The sequence below is a fragment of the Lissotriton helveticus genome, chromosome 7 (assembly GCF_964261635.1).
Source record: "Lissotriton helveticus chromosome 7, aLisHel1.1, whole genome shotgun sequence".
Classification (NCBI taxonomy): Eukaryota; Metazoa; Chordata; class Amphibia; order Caudata; family Salamandridae; genus Lissotriton; species Lissotriton helveticus.
The window spans coordinates 1,757,170,828-1,757,190,741 of record NC_136068.1 but is presented as its reverse complement, the minus strand read 5'-3'; the positions used below and the strand labels follow the sequence as shown (position 1 = coordinate 1,757,190,741).

Below are 19,914 nucleotides of genomic sequence, written 5' to 3'. Positions count from 1 at the left end.
ATCCCGGAGTTAGAGGAATATGATGGTTGGAGTAATTTTACTCGTTGTCCATTAAAGATTTACAGGCCCTACTCCGTAATTCTTCCTTTAACATTTCCAGTATAAATCCAAAAGGTTCACTGCTTTGGCAACGTGCCTTATCCACGGTTTAATAACGCTGCCTTTTGCTTTATATAAGTTTTCAAATTGTATGAAATATATACCAATAGTTCGTTATTAACCTTTAGGTAGTGGTTTTCTTCATGAGGTCTGGTCGCTTCCATACACATACAGATTTTCAAAGATGATCAAGACCTTTATCTGAATGGAGAGGAATGCACTGAGACGCCAGATCATTCACTAATGTGTAGGCACATTCAGTTACACGGTTCATGCAACAAACACCGACCAAATATGGCTTGCGTGTTGCAAGGCACGCCAGTTCCTGCTATCATCCCCACGTTCAAGTTCTTGGAAAATGGTAGTTATTTGATGCTCAATAATGAAGATTGTTCTGGGTTAATTAAAAGTATTCATTTTATCGTAACAGTAAATGAACGGGTTATTTGCTGCAGAAATGTTCTATTTCCTCCCACACATGAACATAGGGAGTTTTCAATCTGGCCACAAATACCAACCTTGGGAGCACATTTCAACAGCATGGCAAGAATAAGAGCTCTTTTGTCTCAGAGAGAGGTGGCCTTGAGTTCGGCCCGTGAAACTTTCGTGCTTCACATAGCGAACACCCGTACAGAGGTGCAGACCCTTTTAAATACAGATTCGACTTTGCATTTCAGCAAGATTACCCATTCATTTCCATGCAGCAGGAGGCCCATAGGAATGAAGGTGCAATTTGCGATTTGCAATTACCTCATCGCAAATTACGAATTTTTCCGACGGTGCAGGGGTGTCTCAAGAACACCCTGCTGCACCCCTGAAAAAAAAATTTGGGGTCATATGGCGCACATAAATTTTGAAAACATTCCTTTACCTCAAAAACGATTTTCAACTCATAATTTGAAAACACTGCACATGGGGAAATGACTTAAAATGTCCTTAAGACACATAAAAGCATTTTTTGATTGCCTTTGCAGCATGTTTCAGTCACCTTTAACATGCCTATGTAACGGAAACATTCAAAATCTAAATTTGCCATGCACAGGTGGGAGCATATTTACAAGCAATTTGCTCCACACACAAACTTCTTACATTGAAATGGGAAAAATAACATCAGAGACTCTCAATTACCTTATAAAGAAGCAGACACCATTATGTCCTTCTCATCAATATTAAAACCATTGCTTTTTCTCAAAAACGATTTACAAGTCATAATTTAAAACACTCCACAGCTCCTATGCACATAAAAGCCCTGTCAGTACTAATACTTCACATTTTCTCCAATTACAATTTCTCAAAGAAACAAAATCTATTTGTGAAACACTTGAGACAAAGCAACATTTGAAAAACACAACTTTCTTCATAATTTTCTCCTTAAAGCACACTATTTTCTATCTAAATTAAAGAAATTTTTTCTCACCTTAGCAAATACTTTGAGTTTCAAAACAGTCTCAGAAACACACCAATTTGTCTTCAGCAGAGCAAAAGGTATGCACTCCAGAGTCTGCAGCTATCAAAAGCACAGAAATGCTGTAATTCCTCACACAGATCTCTCATGTCACCCAATCAAAACTCTTCCCTCACTTTTTTTCAAAGCAAAACCCTTCCCCCACCTCAATTTACAAGATGTGGAAATTAAGTGGTTTGGCCACAGAGGATTAAAATGTCACCAATTGATACCATTGGTGAAAACCTTTATGCATTTGCCAAAACCTGACCTGTTAATTGTGCACTGTGGAGGTAATGATTTGGGCACTTTGACTGGGGTAGGTCTGGAAATGCTTTTAAAGGACACCTTTGAGCAATTGATGGCACTTTTTCCTCAGACTGCCTTGGTATATTCAAATATATGCCAAAGACAGAAATGGAGGTGGTCGAACCAATTTTGTCCACAAATTGAGAAATCGAGGAAGCATGTAAACAAATCTGTTTCAGCTTACATGAGAGACCATGGAATGGGCTCCCTGTACAACAATAACTTGCGTTACTACATGCAAGATATCTACAGAGCAGATGGAGTTCACTTCTCAGATGAGGGCAACAGAGTTTTCACTCTGAATTTAAGACTGTGCATTGGTACCTACTTATAAGTACCTAAATGTACCATAAACCCAAAAGCTCTTCTCAGAGCTACCCTACATCTGATCACTCACAATTATTATTTTACTCTAACTTTTTTCACAAATTTTCAAGAAAGTACGCTCCCCAGACCGCTTCCCGGTTCGCGAACCGGGCGCACTCCACGCAAAAAAACTAAAAAAACTGTATATTTTTTTTTTGCCCTGCGAGACCCTTTCAAAGCCTCCACATCAAACCTAGGGGGTCAGGGAGGATCTACTATGCCCCCTTATGGTCATTTGCCCCTTCGCTTTGGCCTCCTCTTGTCTCTCGATCCTACCGAGAGACAAGATGGCGGCCGCTACGGACTGTTTGGAATGTTTACAGACGCCGAAAAACCAATCAGCTTCGCAAACCTCCGTAACGCGAAAAGTACGAGAAGCGGAGCGCTGTTACAGATATATATCTTTTTTTGAACGTTAATTTCTCAAAATCCACTAGAGCACATATATTGAGACCTAGCAAAGGCACATCGGGCTACCAGTCCCTACAATTTTGCCAAGTTTCGTGCAAATCCATTCAGCCGTTCGATTATTATTATTATTATTTTTTTTGCCTCGCGGTGCCCTTTTAAAACCTCCACATCAAACGTAGGGGGTCACCGACGATCTACTATTCCCCCTTATGGTCATTTGCCCCTTCGCTTTGGCCTCCTCTTGTCTCTTGATCCTACCAAGAGACAAGATGGCGGCCGCTACGGACTGTTTGGAATGTTTACAGACGCCGGAGAGCCAATCAGCTTCGCTTCGCAAAGCTCCGTAACGCGAAAAGTACGCGAAGCGGTGCGCTGTTACAGATATATATCTTTTTTTGAACGTTAATTTCTCAAAATCCACTGGAGCACATATATTGAGATCTAGCAAAGGCACATCGGGCTACCAGTCCCTACAATTTTGCCAACTTTCGTGCAAATCCATTCAGCTGTTCGATTATTATTATTTTTATTTTTTTTTGCCCCGCGGGCCCTTTTAAAACCTCCACATCAAACCTAGGGGGTGAGCGACAATGTACTATGCCCCCTTATGGTCATTTGCCCCTTCGCTTCGGCCTCCTCTTGTCTCTCGATCCTACCGAGATTCAAGATGGCGGCCGCTACGGACTGTTTGGAATGTTGACAGACGCCGGAGAACCAATCAGCTTCGCTTCACAAAGCTCCGTTGCGCGAAAAGTCCGCGAACCAGAGCGCTGCCCGGTCCGCTGTTACAGATATATATATTTTTTTAAACGTTAATTTCTCAAAATCCACTGGAGCACATATATTGAGACCTACAAAAGGCACATCGGGCTACCAGTCCCTACAATTTTGCCAAGTTTCGTGCAAATCCATTCAGCCGTTCGGGCTAAAAGTGAGGCCAACCGCCCTATGGAAAACTCAATGTTAAAAACACGTTTTGGGACCCCCCTTTTTTCTCGGCCCCCCCTTGACGAACCCCCCCAAAATTTTCAGGGGCTGCTCAGAAACAAAATGTGCCATTTTCCTGAAAATTTCAGCCAATTCCGTCCACAAACGCCAAAGTTATTAGACATAGAATTTTCAAAAAACCCATAGAGAAAAAATCCTAACTATATATACCTACTGGCGACCGCCAGTAGGTAATATATATATATATATATATATATATATATATATATATATATATATATTTTTTTACATTGTTTGACATAGCTTCGTTATTATTGTTGAGCCCAAAGAATATCAACAGTTCGCTCACCTGGAGTGCTTCGCCCACAATGGAAAAGATTATGTTACTCACGTCCTGATAGAAGGATTGAAGTACCGGACAGGACATAAACATATGCGTATCGTCACCTTTCTCCTTATTGCATTTAGGGCACGTTTCAAAATACAGGTATTTTGAAACGTGGTACAATGGCTGCCACTCTGCACTTTGTGGATGTCTTATAGTAGCAGGATTGAACATTTTGCCCCTAAAGGGTCTTTGATTTCTTGTGATGTAGAGGGTTGTTCTACATGCTCCTCAAAGCTTTCCAGGGTCTAATAATTATTTGGGGATTGTAAAGGAATGTGTCCCCTTCATCATAAGAAATTTTTTTAATTGTTAAAAAACCCTAGATAGGGAAACCCATAACCTCCTTAAAAATGAGTGCCCAAGACCCTCAACACTGGACAAGGTTGGCAACACCCCTAATTTAGATCCACCTTTCTGTTCAAATATGGAAAGGACCCTAGTAAGGGAATTGAGAAATGCCTGGAAACAATGCCAGGACAAACTCCTGGACATCCTAGGTCCTTTGACCCACATTCTCGATATGGCTGAGGACGCAAGAGGTAATAAAACCCCCAATAACGTGGGCCTCTTCAGAGGCTTGGCCCATTGAGCCATATACATTTTAGGTAATGCTAACGCAAATCGGTTTTCAGAAAGACGCAAAGCTGTCTTAATGAGAATTAATCCAAAACTTGCCGACCATCCACCAAAGAGTATATGATCGACACAAAGGGTCTCCTTTTCGGAGATGACTTTGACAATAACTTGGGGAAATACGTTTCTACCCTTAAGGCCTTTAGTAAAGCACAAAGCAAAAGGCACAGAGTGTTTGGTTCAAGACACCTTTTTGGAAGGGCTGACAGGAGGAAACAGTCTGCCAGCTGTGGAACTCTCAGGTCCCAGTTCTACCCTCAGGAGCAACAAGGGTTCATCAATTACGGAAGGGGCTACCGTCAGAGCGGAAATTTCTACCCTCAAGGAGGGAGAAACCAGAGAACGCGAGGAGGAAGAAACAAAGGATCAGAGAGAACAGAGGAGAACCCTGCCAAAATTATTTTCTTGAGGCCCTATACAGGGTCCTATATATTAGACAGGGCAACGGAACAACCCATATACAAGTCAGAGGACAAAACCAATGATGATTAAACAATTACTTTTATTATTCATTGTTTCATTTTTTCTTTTTCAAGTTCACGATTAAGTGCAAGGGTGCTACAACATGGCAATCATTTCATTTTACATCCATTGGATAAAATACACAAACAAATGTATCTGAATATACAGTCCCACACAAACCGTTCAATCTCACATTCATAAATACACACTCTCCAATCATACCCATACAGCTAATCTCTTATTCACAACTCTACAGATAGTCACAATATTACATTAACGCCATCTGACGGATTGATGACAAGATGACAAACAAATCATCCAATAAGGCAAAGGTGGGGGCAGGAACACAAATAGGACTGAAGATGAACAGAACAATCCTGTTGCCCACAAAAGTAACGCCTAAGAACCAAAGGAGCCTCAAACCAAAGATATCAAGGTAAGCAATACCAATTTTTCTACCAAGAAAGTAGATGGAGACTAAGAATATTTTTTCAAAATTGGGAAAAGATAACAAAGGACCTATGGGTACAGCAAACCGTGGCAGGTTTCAAGATAGATTTCTGGAAATACCCTGTACAATAGATAAGAGCCAGAGAATTATCCTTAGATGAAGAAAAGATGAGTCTAATAGACAAGGATGTGACCCAGATGTTAGAAAAAGTAGCTTTAATTCAAGTGACATCAGATCAGAAAAGGATAAAAGGTTTTGTGAGTACAATATTTTTGGTAAGAAAGAAAGACAAGGGCGTGTGACCTGCCATAAACTAAAAAGAACTGAACACGTTCCTAATATACAGACTTTTCAAAATGGAGGGTATTCACCTATTGAGAGACATTTTACAAGCCAATGACTGGCTGGTAAAACTGGATCTCAAGGATACTTATTTCACAATTCCCATGGACAGGGACAGCCAGAAACTCCCACGGTTTACTTTGAGAGGTGTGACTTACCAGTTTTGCTACCTACCCATCGGCCTATCCATGGCCCCACGGTGTTTTGCCAAAGTCCTTCTCCCAGTGGTCAGCCATCCCAGAGAAAGAGGAGTTTGCCTTATTATATACATAGCCAACATTCTCATCATGTCACAAAACAGGTCAGAACTTTAAAAACACCTATCATGGGCAATATAACTCTAAGAGAACCTGGGTTTCATTGTGAATTCAGAGAAGTCTGTCATGATCCACACTCAGGAAATAGAGTTTCTGGGTTTCAATTGAATTCCATTCTGTCCCAATTAATCCTACCACACAAGAAATTATGAAAGAAAAAAAAGGAAGTGAGATTGGTACTATCAAGAGATTCTGTCATTCTAAGAGACCTCACAAGAGACTTAGGTCTTCTTTCATTCTCTATTCAGGCAATCACCACAGGACCCCTCCATCACAGGTAGGTACAGAGACTAAAAGCCTTAAGCCTAAGGAACGGCCTGTGGTATGGAGAGTCTATTACCCTTACTCAAGAGGCTCAGGAAGATCTAAACTGGTGGTTAAAGAATCTAGAAGAATGGAATAGCAAGGCCATATTCGAAAATGTACCGGACTTTGTCCTAAAATCAGACACGAGCAACCGAGGTTGGGGAGCCTAGTTATACAATCAAGAAACAGGGGGAAGATGGTCATGAGAGGAACAGTCTCACCACATAAACTGTTGGGAAATGTTAGCTGGCCTGAATGCCCTTATGAGCTTCAAGGCGATCTTACGAAATTCCAATACACAGTTTCTCAGCTGTCTCATATGAATATATGATGATACCACGTATACCATCACAACGTGGTATTTTACACTATTCCTTAGTCTAGAGCGCCCTCCAGTGCAAGTCGAAGCAACTACTTGCATCGTTAAAACCACAATGTAACCATTATGCGTTGTAATGGTTGCGTGGTAAAGGAAGTTTCCTGTCTCATTTATAAATTGACTGGGGGGTACCAAATTACCAATGCTCTTGAGCAGAATTCATTCCAGGGCTTAAGAACACAAGGGCAGATTAGAACTCCAGATATCTCACGGATTTCAGCTATTGGAGGATGCAACCGGATGTTTTCTCACGAATACGCATGCCCCCGTGAGCTTCACACACCGGGAACTGCGCTTTCTAGTGCGCCCGCCTACCTCTTTAATCCTTAGCGCACCCTGCACTTTGATACGGTGCTCTGCCTTTTCCTCCTTTATTCTTTCTTCTCTTGCCTTGCTCTTTTTTCCCGCGACGGACTTGGGCCGCAACCTCACCTTTACTTCCGCATTAAACTTTGCATTGAAATAAACAACGGACTTTAGCGGCCGCCGAGACTACGTTTTTGCGTGGTCTCGGCGGCCATCTCAAGAGATTGGGATTCTCCCTATTCATTATTAACCCATTTACGTAGTTCAAACAAACTTGTTTTCACCAATAGTTAATCCAGCCGGATTTCAGCTGTCTGTCAAGCGCCTTATTTCTCTTACTTAATAATTCTGCCCCCTGCTCTGACCTGCTTTTGCCCTTGCCTTCCTCAATTACTTAGTGTCTTCTCACACAATTGCTTAGCTTTGCTGGCTCCACTTTAATAATTTTGATATTTTACTTTGGGTGATCTTGTTGTTTGAAATGGATCAGAAGCAACCTCATATTGTCGCCACGCCCTCCACCTCCCAACCCCTTGGAGACAAACTGAGGGAAATGTTGGAGACCTTCTCTAGAGACATGGAGAGGAAAATGGATAAAAAGTTGGAAAATTTGTCTTTGGACAAGAATAGACCCACGGATAAGGAAAGATTTTACTCTGCCAATGAAGACCCGCTTTATAAGCTGGCAGGTAAAGCTGACAGAAAGCATAAGAATGTACAACCGGCTGGCCCTATATATAAAAAGGGGCAGCTCTCTGACTCCAAGAAGGCATTAAATATTGGTTGTGTCGAGGACACACATGGGGACCATGTTAAGGGTCCATCTAATGATTCAGAGTTTCAACTCAATGGGCGCGAACACAAGGTTGTGCAATGTAATAACTCCTCGGGGAGTGCCGAAGTGGAACTGAGCTGTTCCTCAGATTTTGGCTCAGAGGATTCCGAACCATCTTCTCCAAAGGACAGAGATAAGGTTATCATATTGGAGGATAATGACCTGGGCGAACTCACCAACCCTTTTGGGGATCTCATGTTCAACCCTTCTCTACTGAAACACCCCTTATCCCCTGAATGAACCCCAGCCCTTCACTTTGCCAATTATATACACGTTTGGCTCAGACAACAGATCCCTAAAGACGTCAGATTGCGTCTTAGGTCTGCCCTAGGCCCTCCCTCCCTAAAAAGATTACTCAAACACCAGACTTGGACACTAAAATGATTGCCTTTATCGCCAAGGGTGGGAGGGATCCCAGAAAAGGACTTGACAAAGACTTACGCATGTGTCAAGATAGGCTCCTTGATCTGTCTGGTCCTTTATCTAAGTTTTTTGACTTAACCGAAGATACCTTCATTAATAATTCTCCCCTTAATATCGAAGAGTTAAGACAGTGGATACAACGAGCGGTGTGCCTCCTTGGGAATGCGAACACCACCTTGAATGTGGAGAGAAGGAAGAGTATCCTCCTAAAAATAGACCCCAAATTGGTGGAGCTTCACAACAATGAAGGAGGGCAAGAGGCTAATGGATTACTCTTTGGGGATGACATAAAACAAATGTCCAAATATGTAAGGGCTTTTATTTCAATCGATAAGTCACAAAGGGACATTGAGAGAGTCTTTGATAGGCATGTTTTTGGAAGGGCCGGGCGATCAAGAGGCCGATTCCCCGGCCGAGGTCAAGCCAATTCCAGACGCTCGTTTCAGAGAGGTTTCAGATCACACCCCTACTACTATTCAAACTTCTACCCCCAAAGACAAGCCTTTAGAGGAAGAGGCTCACAAGGCAACCGTCACTCAAGAGGTTCAGGTAAGTCAAGACCTTTCTGTTACCCCTATAAAGATCAGTGGGAGACTAGCCCAATTTGCAAAAAATTGGTTATCCATAACTCAGGACCCTTGGGTCCTATAGACTGTCTCAGGTTATCACATAGACATTGTAGGTGAACCCATAGAAGATCACGTCCCAGAATTAATCAGATTCGACCAAGATTTATCAAGTCTAGTAAAACAAGAGGTAAAAGATCTCTTAGCGAAAGGTGCCATCAGGGAATGTTTAGACCACTCCACTGGTTTTATAAGCAACGTCTTCCTGGTACAGAAAAAAGAGAAAGGGATGAAACCAGTTATAAATCTAAGAAGTCGCAATGTTTGGGTAGAGTACCACCATTTCAAAATGGAGGGCCTTCACCTAATAAGAGATATTCTCCAACCTGGGGATTGGCTAACAAGGTTGGACTTAAAAGATGCCTAAATAACTATACCTATTTGCAAAGACCATCAGAAATATCTCTGTTTCAGGTGGGTTGGAAAGATATGGGAATTTGTATGCCTACCCTTCGGTCTCTCCTCTGCCTCTTGGTGTTTCACCAAGGTTCTCAGACCGGTGGCAGCTTAACTGAGAGAATGAGGGGTATGCCTAAATATCTATCTAGACAACATCCTCATAATGGATCATGTCAAAGTGTTGACTATGCCTCTTTGGCAATAAATCTTTTGGAGGATCTGTGTTTCGTTGTAAACAGACAAAAATCTTGATTAGTTCCAAGACAGATCACTACATTTTTAGGTTTCATGATAGACACTGTCCAAGGTTAAATAAGACTCCCAAGAGAAAAATTGAAGCGCATAAAAAAGGAATTAAGAAACATTCTTTCCTTGGGCAAGATCTCTCTCTGAATGCTTGCCAGAGTTATAGTCCATTTGTCTTCTACGATTCAAGCCATTTTTCCAGGCCCTTTTAACTTTCGGGCACTCCAACGCCTGAAGACCATACACCTAAGTAGTGGTTTGAATTATTTTCAAGAGTTAACCCTCACCCAAGAGGCGAGGAAAGAGATTCTTTGGTGGTTAAAAAATATGGAGGCCTGGAATGGGAGAGCAATCTTTGACTCTCTCCCGGACCTTGTGATAGAATCAGATGCAAGCTTGTCGGGTTGGGGAGTGAGCTGTGGTTCAGCCTCTACAGGTGGCCTATGGAAGGAGGAAGAAAAGTCCTTACACATAAACTGTTTGGAGCTTCTAGCCGGCTCCTTTGCAATAAAATCTTTTACAAAGAACTCCGCATGATGTTCCATTCTCTTAAGGATGGACAACGTCTCAGCGGTGAGGTATTGTCAACAAGTTCGGGGGTCCGAAATCCAAGGATTTAGCAGATTTGGCCAAGGTCTTTTGGGACTACTGTCTCAAAAATAATATTTTATTTCAGGCAGAACACATTCCTGGCTTAATCAATGCAGAGGCAGACTGGTTCTCAAGGAATCACAGGGACTCAAGCAATTGGCGTCTCTACAGAAATGTATTCCTAGCCCTGATGGACATCTTGGGCCCTTGTCAAGTGGACATCTTTGCAGACAGATTAAATACTCAGCTAGAGACTTTTTTCAGCTGGTGCCCAGATCCGGAGTCGGCAGGGGTAGATACCTTCAGGCAGGGCTGGAGAACTCTGAAGGGTCATGCTTTTCCCCCCTTTTCGATGATTACTCGGGTAGCAGCAACGGTCCGCAAATGGAAGACTACCCTGGTTCTTGTGACCCCCCTTTGGAAATCTTAAGTATGGTACCTTATGTTGTTGGAAATGCTGGTGGATTACCCTGTTTTGCTACCAGTATTCCCACAAATCCTTCTAGGCCCTTGAGGAGAACTGCACAATCTAGTTCTAGGTGGAGACCTGAGGATGATGGCTTGGAAAATTTCAGGAATTTATGGGAACTGCCAGGACTTTCTGAAGAGACATCAAACCTTATTAGCGAATCTTGGGCACCAGGAACCTGTAAAGTCTATCGATTGGTTTGGCAGAAATGGGTTTGCTGGTGTCTAGCAAGACACTTTGATCCCATTTCAGTGGATGTAGTGGAGGTGGCTAGCTACCTTTCAGATTTATTTTGCAAAAGGACTTGCTTACAGGACTATTAATGTCCACCGTTCTGCTATTGCTTCTGGTCATGTTTTAGTTAATGGTTCCTCTCTGGGTCAGAATGTTCTTATTAGGAGACTGTTGAGGAGTATTAGGATTTCTAAACCTCCCGTTTCTAAGTATAACTCCCTCGGGGACATCTCCAAAGTTCTGAGATTTATTGATAACTTAGTCTCCAACAGTTCTTTGTCCCTTAAACTCCTTTCCTTTAAACTCACTACTCTTCTCTGTTTAATCTCTTTTAGAAGAGTCTCTGATGTTAGAGCTTTAGACATTTCTAACAGAGGTTTTTCCCCAGAAGGTATTTGTTTTTACTTAAACAACAGAACCAAATCTAATTCTCAGTCTATTTTCTATCCTTATTTTGATGATTATGTCAATTTATGTGTTGTCAGATGTGTTAAAGAATATGAGCTGAAAACTTCTCTAAGATCTATTGTTAAACAGTTATTGATTTCTTTCAGGAAACCTCACAAAGGTGTTTCCCCTTCAACTGTAGCTAGATGGGTTAAAAAAATTATGAAATTGTCTGGTGCTTCTTTGAATGTTATTCTTAAATGTGCTGACTGGTCAAATTATATGGTTTTTCGCGAATTTTCTTTTAGACCTATTGAAAATGCTTCTTCTTGTTTATTGAAAATGCTTTAAACTTGCAATAAGATTAGCCTCGGGTCTTGCCATAAAATGTAGATTTTCCCTAACTTTGTTGCCCGGAAAATCTGGATTATATTAAAGACTCGGAGGCTAATATTATTTCCTCCCTTTTTTCCCATCCCTTTGCAGTTGTTTGTTTTACCATTTAGGTCGTGGTCAACAATAATTTGGATGCTCTTTTGAAGATTACCTCTTTGAAATGTATCTTCACCTTTCTCTAATGTTGAAGATGTTTATTTGGATTGCTTCATCTATTTGTTTATTCATGCATATCTATTTTTATTTTTCCTAAAAAAGAAGGATGTGTCTCTAGTGTTCTGACCTTTTATTGGGTTGGAATTTTCTTATGTCACAATACTCTTTGTTCTTTAAAGTGGCTGTGGTTAGCTAAATAAAGAAGATTGCAATAATATTAGCCGCCAAGTCTTTAATAAAATCCAGATTTCTGGCCAACAAAGTTGGAGAAAATCTACATTACACCTTGTAAATATTCTGTCAATTTCATTTGCATACAATTAGACTGTATTTATGACCATGTGTTCGTTAGACTGCTGATTGGACCATTACTTCATTTATTTCAAGTGTCTCATCCATCAATTAGGTCACCGTTGTCGTGTGGACCAGACCTTAAAAACAATACATACCTTTGGGGTCTTTTTAACTACACTGTAGATCGGTATAACGTCACCCACAATTTCTTTTTCATCACTGTCTTTTTCATTGTTACACCTTGTCCTGCATTAAAAAAAGAACTGATATTTTAAATGTTCACAACAATTTGAATAATCTGTTATCGTTAGAGAAGGACTTGTCAAAAGGATCTGCATCAAACATAAATTTATGAATTAATCTCGATAAATGTCAGTGTGAACATTAAGCAGGTTATAAGTGTGCATACACAAATGTTCGCGTACATAAGAATGTAAATTTGTATTCATGTATGCACGTTTGACCAAAGTTAATTATTGTTGGAGTGAACACACAACAAGATGAAATACACGGCACAGATGTTGCATGGGTATGCATTCAAGTAAATTAAATACATGAAAGTATGATGGTTTTCATGGAGAAACATGCAGGTTTAACTGTACAAATACTTGTGTTATTTACTCATGAGCATCATATTATGCAAATGCATGAAAGTTTGAATGCACATGCATGAGAGCTTCAATGATCAGTTCAGCTGCCATCTCAAAATTGCTTACGTAAAAACTACTTTGAGAAAACTGAGGCACCAACCCAATGCTCCCTTGTAAGAACTGCGGTACTACTAACTGCCTGTACATACATATCAGCTTATGCAGAAGAGAATAATCTTCTTATCAGTAAAATGGGACTACATCAAGCTTCCAGTGCTCTCCAATGCAGTAGCACACTTCTGTCACCTGTCCAAGCGGGGAGCCTAACTGACCTCTTTTTAGACAATAATCCTACTCCTGCTTATGAATCTATCTTTGACATCCCTCCAAGTCCCATACATTGCAATGTTGTCTAAAATGAAGGTATGGGGGTATTGCCATTGAACAGTTTCTGTATGAAATGGGGTGTTAAGTATTGCAGCTCCAACAAGTGCCCCTAGTGTAACTCAGTGGAGGAAACTCTTTATCGTCTTGCCTTTTTCTAAACTGCATATGATATCCAGAGCAGTCGCACACTTCTGCTTGGACCTCTGTCACCTTCGACATGGTTCATCATAGCACGTTGCTCTGGAGGCTCGAGTCTCCCGTGGAGAAAGGAACTATCCTTCCTTGTATTACGCCATTCTTGGCTAACCGATCCCTCACCCTATCATCTTCTACATTCCACTTTGCCCTTTTATTTAAACATTGCAGGAGTACAACAAGGATCTACTGTCACCCTCTTTTCAGTGAAATATACCTTAGACCACTAATAGAGCTGATCTCCTCCTACAACCTCAACTGATACAACCATGCTGTTCAGACACAAGTTATATTAAAACCTCAAATCCCATCTGAGTTAGATTCCTCTGTTGTGGTCCTATGGCTCCTGTAGAGGATCATTGAATGTGAGTAAACTGCCTAAAACTAAATATATGACACACTGAGTTAACAGATTGTGGTAAATGGAGATCCCAACACCAGTCTACTATCTGTTTGGCCTGCATCCCACCCCACTGATTTCAAGTACGGAATCTAGTGAGATCATGGGCACAAAACAGTTCTATCCAATTATTTAAGTGCATTAAGTTGCAAAGTGATCCTTTATTATGATGAGATGCGTAAATCAAATCTTCCCTTCTTTAGGAGTCTAAAAAGGTTTAAATCTCCATCAGCATAGTTCTTTCCTGACCCAGGAAACACTGGAAAATGATCGTAAGGCAGGGCTTCATGTCTTATTGATACGCAGCTCTATACCAATTTGAAGGGGCAGGAATGCAGTGTATTCACGAGATACAGTGCATTTGCCACCGCAGAATTTGGTGTCTAGCGCTAACACAGGTACCCTTGCTCCATGATGCCATGAATCTGCTATGTTGGCAGTATTGTTTTTGTGTAGGATGCGTTTTCCTTGTTTTATGCGTGCTGCAGAATGCAGCACACATGTAAAGGAAAAAAGCGAGGAGAAATGAAAACGATTCACCTCCTTATGCCTGCTAAGGGAAAGCATAAAGGGGCAGATTTATGAGGCCCTTGCGCCTCTTTGCGCCCCAATTGCGTCACGTAATGTGATGCAACGGCGGCGCAAACAATGCGCCCTATTTACAACGTGACGCATCTAGGAGATGCGTCATGTTGGAAACCCCTGCGCCATAAGGAGGCGTTCCTGCGCAGGGGGGGCGTTCCTGCGCAGGACGCCTCCTAAAAGTGGCTGAGTGAAATCTATGAGATTTCACTCAGTCACTTTCTACGTCAATTCCTTACGCCTGCTTGAAGCAGGCGTAAGAGTGACGCACCATGCATTGAAGAGGTGGCCCCTGTGCATTGCCGGAGTCATGTCGCACTTGCGACATGACTCCGGCAATGCACAGGGGCACTTGCGACATGACTCCGGCAATGCACAGGGGCACTTGCGACATGACTCCGTACGCCGAGAGATGCGTCACGCATCTTCCCTGCCTTGCACCATGGTGCGCCGCATTGTAAATGCGGCGCACCATGGGTGGCGGAGCAGTGGCGCACATTAACTGGCGCATCCCTGGGGATGCGCCAGTTAACATAAATCTGCCCCAAAGTGTTTACGTGATTTTGTACATCTGGAGTGGCATCAACATCCATGGCAATTGCATTGGAACACCCACTGCAATGCCATGTAATGCCTTCTTGGCACAAAGTAAGGCAGCACAGTGCTTTGTGCTGCTTTGCTTTAATTCATATCTCTGAGGTCATGTAAAGTCACGTAGGGTGGCTTTGCGTCGGAACATGGAGAGGCCTGTGCCACTGGAGCGTCATAAAAAGTGATTCTCCGTGGCGAAGGCCTGTAGTAAAGAAGCACCACAGAGAGCAGCAGTCAACTGACATCAAGTCACACATTTCATTTGCATTCTGGTCTCTATACTGGCAGCTGGTGGCTAGACGTATACGGTTCGAAGCACTGTGCACAGTTCATCATGCCAAAACTTAGGACGTTTAGCAATCCTGGGCTCTTTGATTTTGGTTTACTTAACTCCTATCTGTCCTTTATATAAATACATGTTGCAGTGGAGAGCACTCCTCAGTCCAAACAGCTAAGATATGGAACCTCTACTTACAACTACTCTGTCAAAATAAAATCCACAAATGCAACTATGTTCATCCTATACCACATGATTTAATGCATATGACCAAGGAATCCTATATAGTTGCCTAGTGTATTGCATAATTAATTGTAAACTCTTGTATATAAGTTTGAAAGGAGATAAATAGGCAATTGTTCGCATATGTATGAGCGTTTGTGAACTCATGCATGACTAAAATGTACAAGGTCTGAATGCACATGCTCAACTGTTTACAAGAGCATTCATGAAAGCTGGGATGCACATCGATACTTTTCTGAATGTATATGTCTGATGGCAACGGGGTTTGAATGAACATGAATGAAGATATATATATGCACATGTATGCAAAGTTAGGGTTTACACTTGTATGAGAGCTTGATTAAAATGAGATGAGTGATGCCGTTTGCAGCTTCTAAGTGCACAGGATTGGACAGCCGCACATTAACACTATAAAACAAAAGCGTGGTAGAAATTGGTTCAGGCTTAGCGGGGGAACTGCCTACTGGGACAGGAATACAGATATACTGATTTAGTCACAGGATTGGAAAATGCTAAGAGGGATTTGAGAAAACGTTTTTCCAGATGAACTTACCTTCTGACCTTGTAAATCATCCCCCAAGCCAACAAGCACACTCCAGCCAGGACAACGACACCTGCGACTGCTCCCCCTATCATGGGCATAAGTGACAGGTTTGTAGATTCCATATCTGAAAGGAGAAAGAAAGTTTTCTGTTTAATGCATCTCTCTATTTACATGCCACCTCCAGAATCTTGGTGAGTAGCCACATGCTCAGCTCACATCTGATGAATTAAACATGACACAAACAGAAAAAGCATGAATGAGGAGAGCACACAGCTCAAAATGTGTCAGGAAAGAAAAATAATAAAACTAGCAGGAATAAGTAGCGGAAAAAAGGCACAGGAGATAATAATAAGTGAAGAAAGAGAATTGAGAGTGTTAGACATGTCAGACTTAGGATGGTCTTGCCCCTGACTTTTTGACTTCCTCATATTTGCTAGTATACGACTCTGATTACTTAACCACTGCTAACATATACCAAATTGTATGCACTCTCTAACCTAAACATGATAATTATTGGTTTACCCTCAATTGGCTTACTTGTAGTTATCTAGGAAAGTGCACTATATATGCCATGGGGCCTGTACATTAAATGCTCCTAGTGGGCCTCCATGACTCCTTGTGCCACCCACTTAAATAGCCCCTTTATACATAGCTTAAGCCTTCCATTGCAGAGCCTGTTTGGGCAGTTTTTTTAACCTGCCATTTCAACCTGGTAAAATAAACTTTTTGTCAGGCCTAATCCTTCCTTTTTAATATATATATATTTATAAATATATATAAGGCAGAGTGCAGGGTGCAGTGGACGGATCATCACCAAGGGGTTGGCGGTCTGATGGACCGCAGAACTCGTAATCAGTCCCTTACCCATTTGGTGCCTGCAGCCTGTCTCTGGTCACAACTGGGTGTTGTTGGCAATTGGAGTTTGTGTACTCCCCCTAGACAGCCCCACAGAATGGAAGCTTAGGAGCGGCTGAATGGGCTATCAATGACAGGATGGGAGGAGGGAGCTGGACCCAGCCTCATGTGCACCTGAATAGGCTGTGTCCTGTACCCACGCAAAGGAATGCAAAGCCTCTGTAGTTAGTCTGGAGCCACTGCTGGCAGGGCATCTGTGCACTTCAAAAACTTGCCTTTAGAAATTTCTCCCACTTTAAAGGCCCTCCTGGATATAAAAGAAGGATCTCAGACACTAGCACCCCAGTACACTTATGAACCTGTGGATATTCCTCCAGGATGAAGAAATGCTTTGCTGCTGAAGGACTGCCACTCTGCAACTCTGCTGGACTCCTACTTTGCGCTGCTGACCTGCTGGCCTTCTACCCTCCTGCCTGGTTGATAAGGACAGGACCTGCAATTCTTTACCCCAGAATCCAGAGTGAATCCAAGTGCTAGTTAGCTGGACTACTGATCTAAAGCCTTAAAGAGATAACTGGCTACCAACCCCCTACACCTGGACTCTGCCATCTGTAAGCCTACCTTGCCAAGTGGTGCCACCCCAGTCCTAGGCTCTTGTAAGTGAGCATATGATGCTAGTCAGCAGAGCTGCTGCATCTTCTAAGCTGAGCTACGCATCACCGAGCAGAACCGACAAAACTCCTTAGCTGAGCAGTACATCCAGAGCAAAATCTCCACATCATTGCTGCTGTGTGGATTGGGCCATCACAAAAGACTTGCATCGCCTCAGCAACCCTCATGTAAGCACCAGCTAATCGCCTGAGCTGCGAACCCATTCCCAACTCTGGCCCTCACATCACAAGCAAAGTCAATGGGATCCTTGACATCAACAAACAGTATCTCGTACTACAGCCTCACCGCATCTCAAAACCAATGCATTGCCTTGGCTGTGTAACGCATCTAAGATGCAGATCCACACAACGCTCCACAACCAGGCTTTAAACCAGGATCAGCAGGCCTAACTACGTCTCTGTGTCCGGTCCCTGCTCCATCACTGTCAGCCAGGTCACTGACCTGTTCTTCTCCCGCAGCTCCGCACCATCGACTCTGCCACTGAGCCCCAGCCTAAATCTAATCAAAATCAAAGTAGGTGTTTGTAAAGCGTGACTACTCACCCGTAAGGGTCTCAAGGCACTGAGGGTGTGGGGGGGGGGGGGGGGGGTTTGCAGGTTCCAGTTCATCAAGAAGGGGGTCTGTCAAAGAGTCAGGTTTTCAGGCTTCCTGCGAAGATGGGGTGTGATGTTATCTGTCTGAGGTGGAGCGGAATGTCGTTCCAGGCACTGGCCATGCAGAAGGAGAAGGAATGGCCTTCCGATCTGGTCTTTTTGGTGTGGGGGACCACGGCGTAGGAGAGCTGGGCTGATCATAGGGTCCTTTGGGGTGCGTGGAATTTTAGTCGGCTGTTCATGTATGCTGGTCCGGTGTCATGGAGGGACTTGTGAGCGTGGGTTAGCAGCTTGAAGGTGACTCTAGCTTCAATGGGGAGCCAGTGGAGTGACCGCAGGTGCTGGGAGATGTGGCAGTGGCTTGGCAGGTTGAGGACCAGTCTTGTGGCCGCGTTTTAGATGTTCTGTAGCTTGCGGGTGAGGTTTTTGTTTATTCCGGCATAGAGTGCGTTGCCGTAGTCGAGCCTGCTGGTCACCAGGGCATGAGTGACGGTCTTTCTGTGTTCGAGGGGGATCCATTTGAAGGTCTTACGTAGGAGGCGGAGGGTGTGGAAGCAGGAGGACAATACGAGGGGTTCAAGGCCACTGCCTGCCTGCTCTGTTCTGTGCCCTGCTGTGTGAAATCCTTCGGTATTGCTTTGTACCGCTTGCTACTGTTTGCTCTGATAGTACCCCCACTATTCTGTGACTTTGCTGTATTCTGTTTTCTGATCTCGCCCCTACTTTATTGTGACTGCTGCATTCTGATCTTGCCCTACTGTTATTTCCTTCGTGTGCCCACTGTAATTTGATTTTCTCTTCCATTTCCTTCCTGCTGCATTTGCCCCTTCAGCCCCTCCCCAGCTGATTGTTCCTCCCTCCTCCCCTTCTTAATGGTGGTCGCTGAGGGGGATCGTGAATGACACCTCGGACCCAGGTCACTGGCCTGTTCGTCCCCCGCAGCTCAGTGCCATCGACTCTTCTGCTGAGCCCCAGCCTCCTCCCACGAGGGGTTTGAGTCTGCTGCCTGCCTGCTCTGTGCCCCGTTGTGTGAAATCCATCAGTTTTGATTTGTATCTTTGCTACTGTTTGTTCTGCTATTCCCCCACTATTCTGTGACTTTGCTGTATTCTGTTTTCTGATCTCGCCCCCACTGTATTGGGACTGCTGCATTCTGATCTTGCTCCCACTGTTATTCCCTTTGTGTGCTCACTGTAATTTTCTTTTCTCTGCTGTTTTCTTCCCGCCGCTGTTGGCCCTGAGGCCCCTGCCCACGCTTTATCCTGCCTCCCAGCTGATCGTCCCTCACTTCTCCCCTACTTAATAGCAACTGATGTGCAGTCGCGCAACAGATGCAAAGGCACGCCAAAAGGCAAGTGTGTCTGCGCCCGTCCACAACCCGACTATGACCAGCGCCAGGAATCCTGGATCTCTGCACCGCCAACGCTATGACCAAGCGACACTCTACGAACTCAACCCAGGCCGCAACAACAACTGCAAGCTAGCCTCACCTGCCGAAACCCACGGACCTTCCAGCTATCACCGCTGCCAAACAAACCTACAGCACCACCAGGAACACGGACCCAGCACAACTGAACCGCAAGAACACACCCAAACCGAAAATTCTGCAAAGCATCCTCCTCACCGTCTGTTACCTCCAGAAACATGCAACCGAAATCAAAGACCTCCTTGACAGCGCCACCCCGGACGTAGCGTTCTTCACTGAAACCTGGGCCAACACCACCTCGGGTCCAGACATTGCCATTGCCATTCCCCAAGGATACAAGAT

The 19,914-nt window shown here is 43.4% G+C and overlaps 1 protein-coding gene across 1 annotated transcript in view; it reads right to left on the bottom strand.

The window, feature by feature from the left end:
* Window positions 1-19,914, bottom strand: part of LOC144769681 (myeloid cell surface antigen CD33-like) — a 402,964-nt gene that overhangs the window by 24,373 nt on the left and 358,677 nt on the right. Inside the window, exons 4-5 of the mRNA XM_078653873.1 lie at window positions 16,036-16,150; window positions 12,373-12,463 (exon numbers count right to left, since the gene is read on the bottom strand). Of these exons, the coding sequence (XP_078509999.1) occupies window positions 12,373-12,463; window positions 16,036-16,150 (206 nt within the window). The remainder of the gene's footprint in view (window positions 1-12,372; window positions 12,464-16,035; window positions 16,151-19,914) is intronic.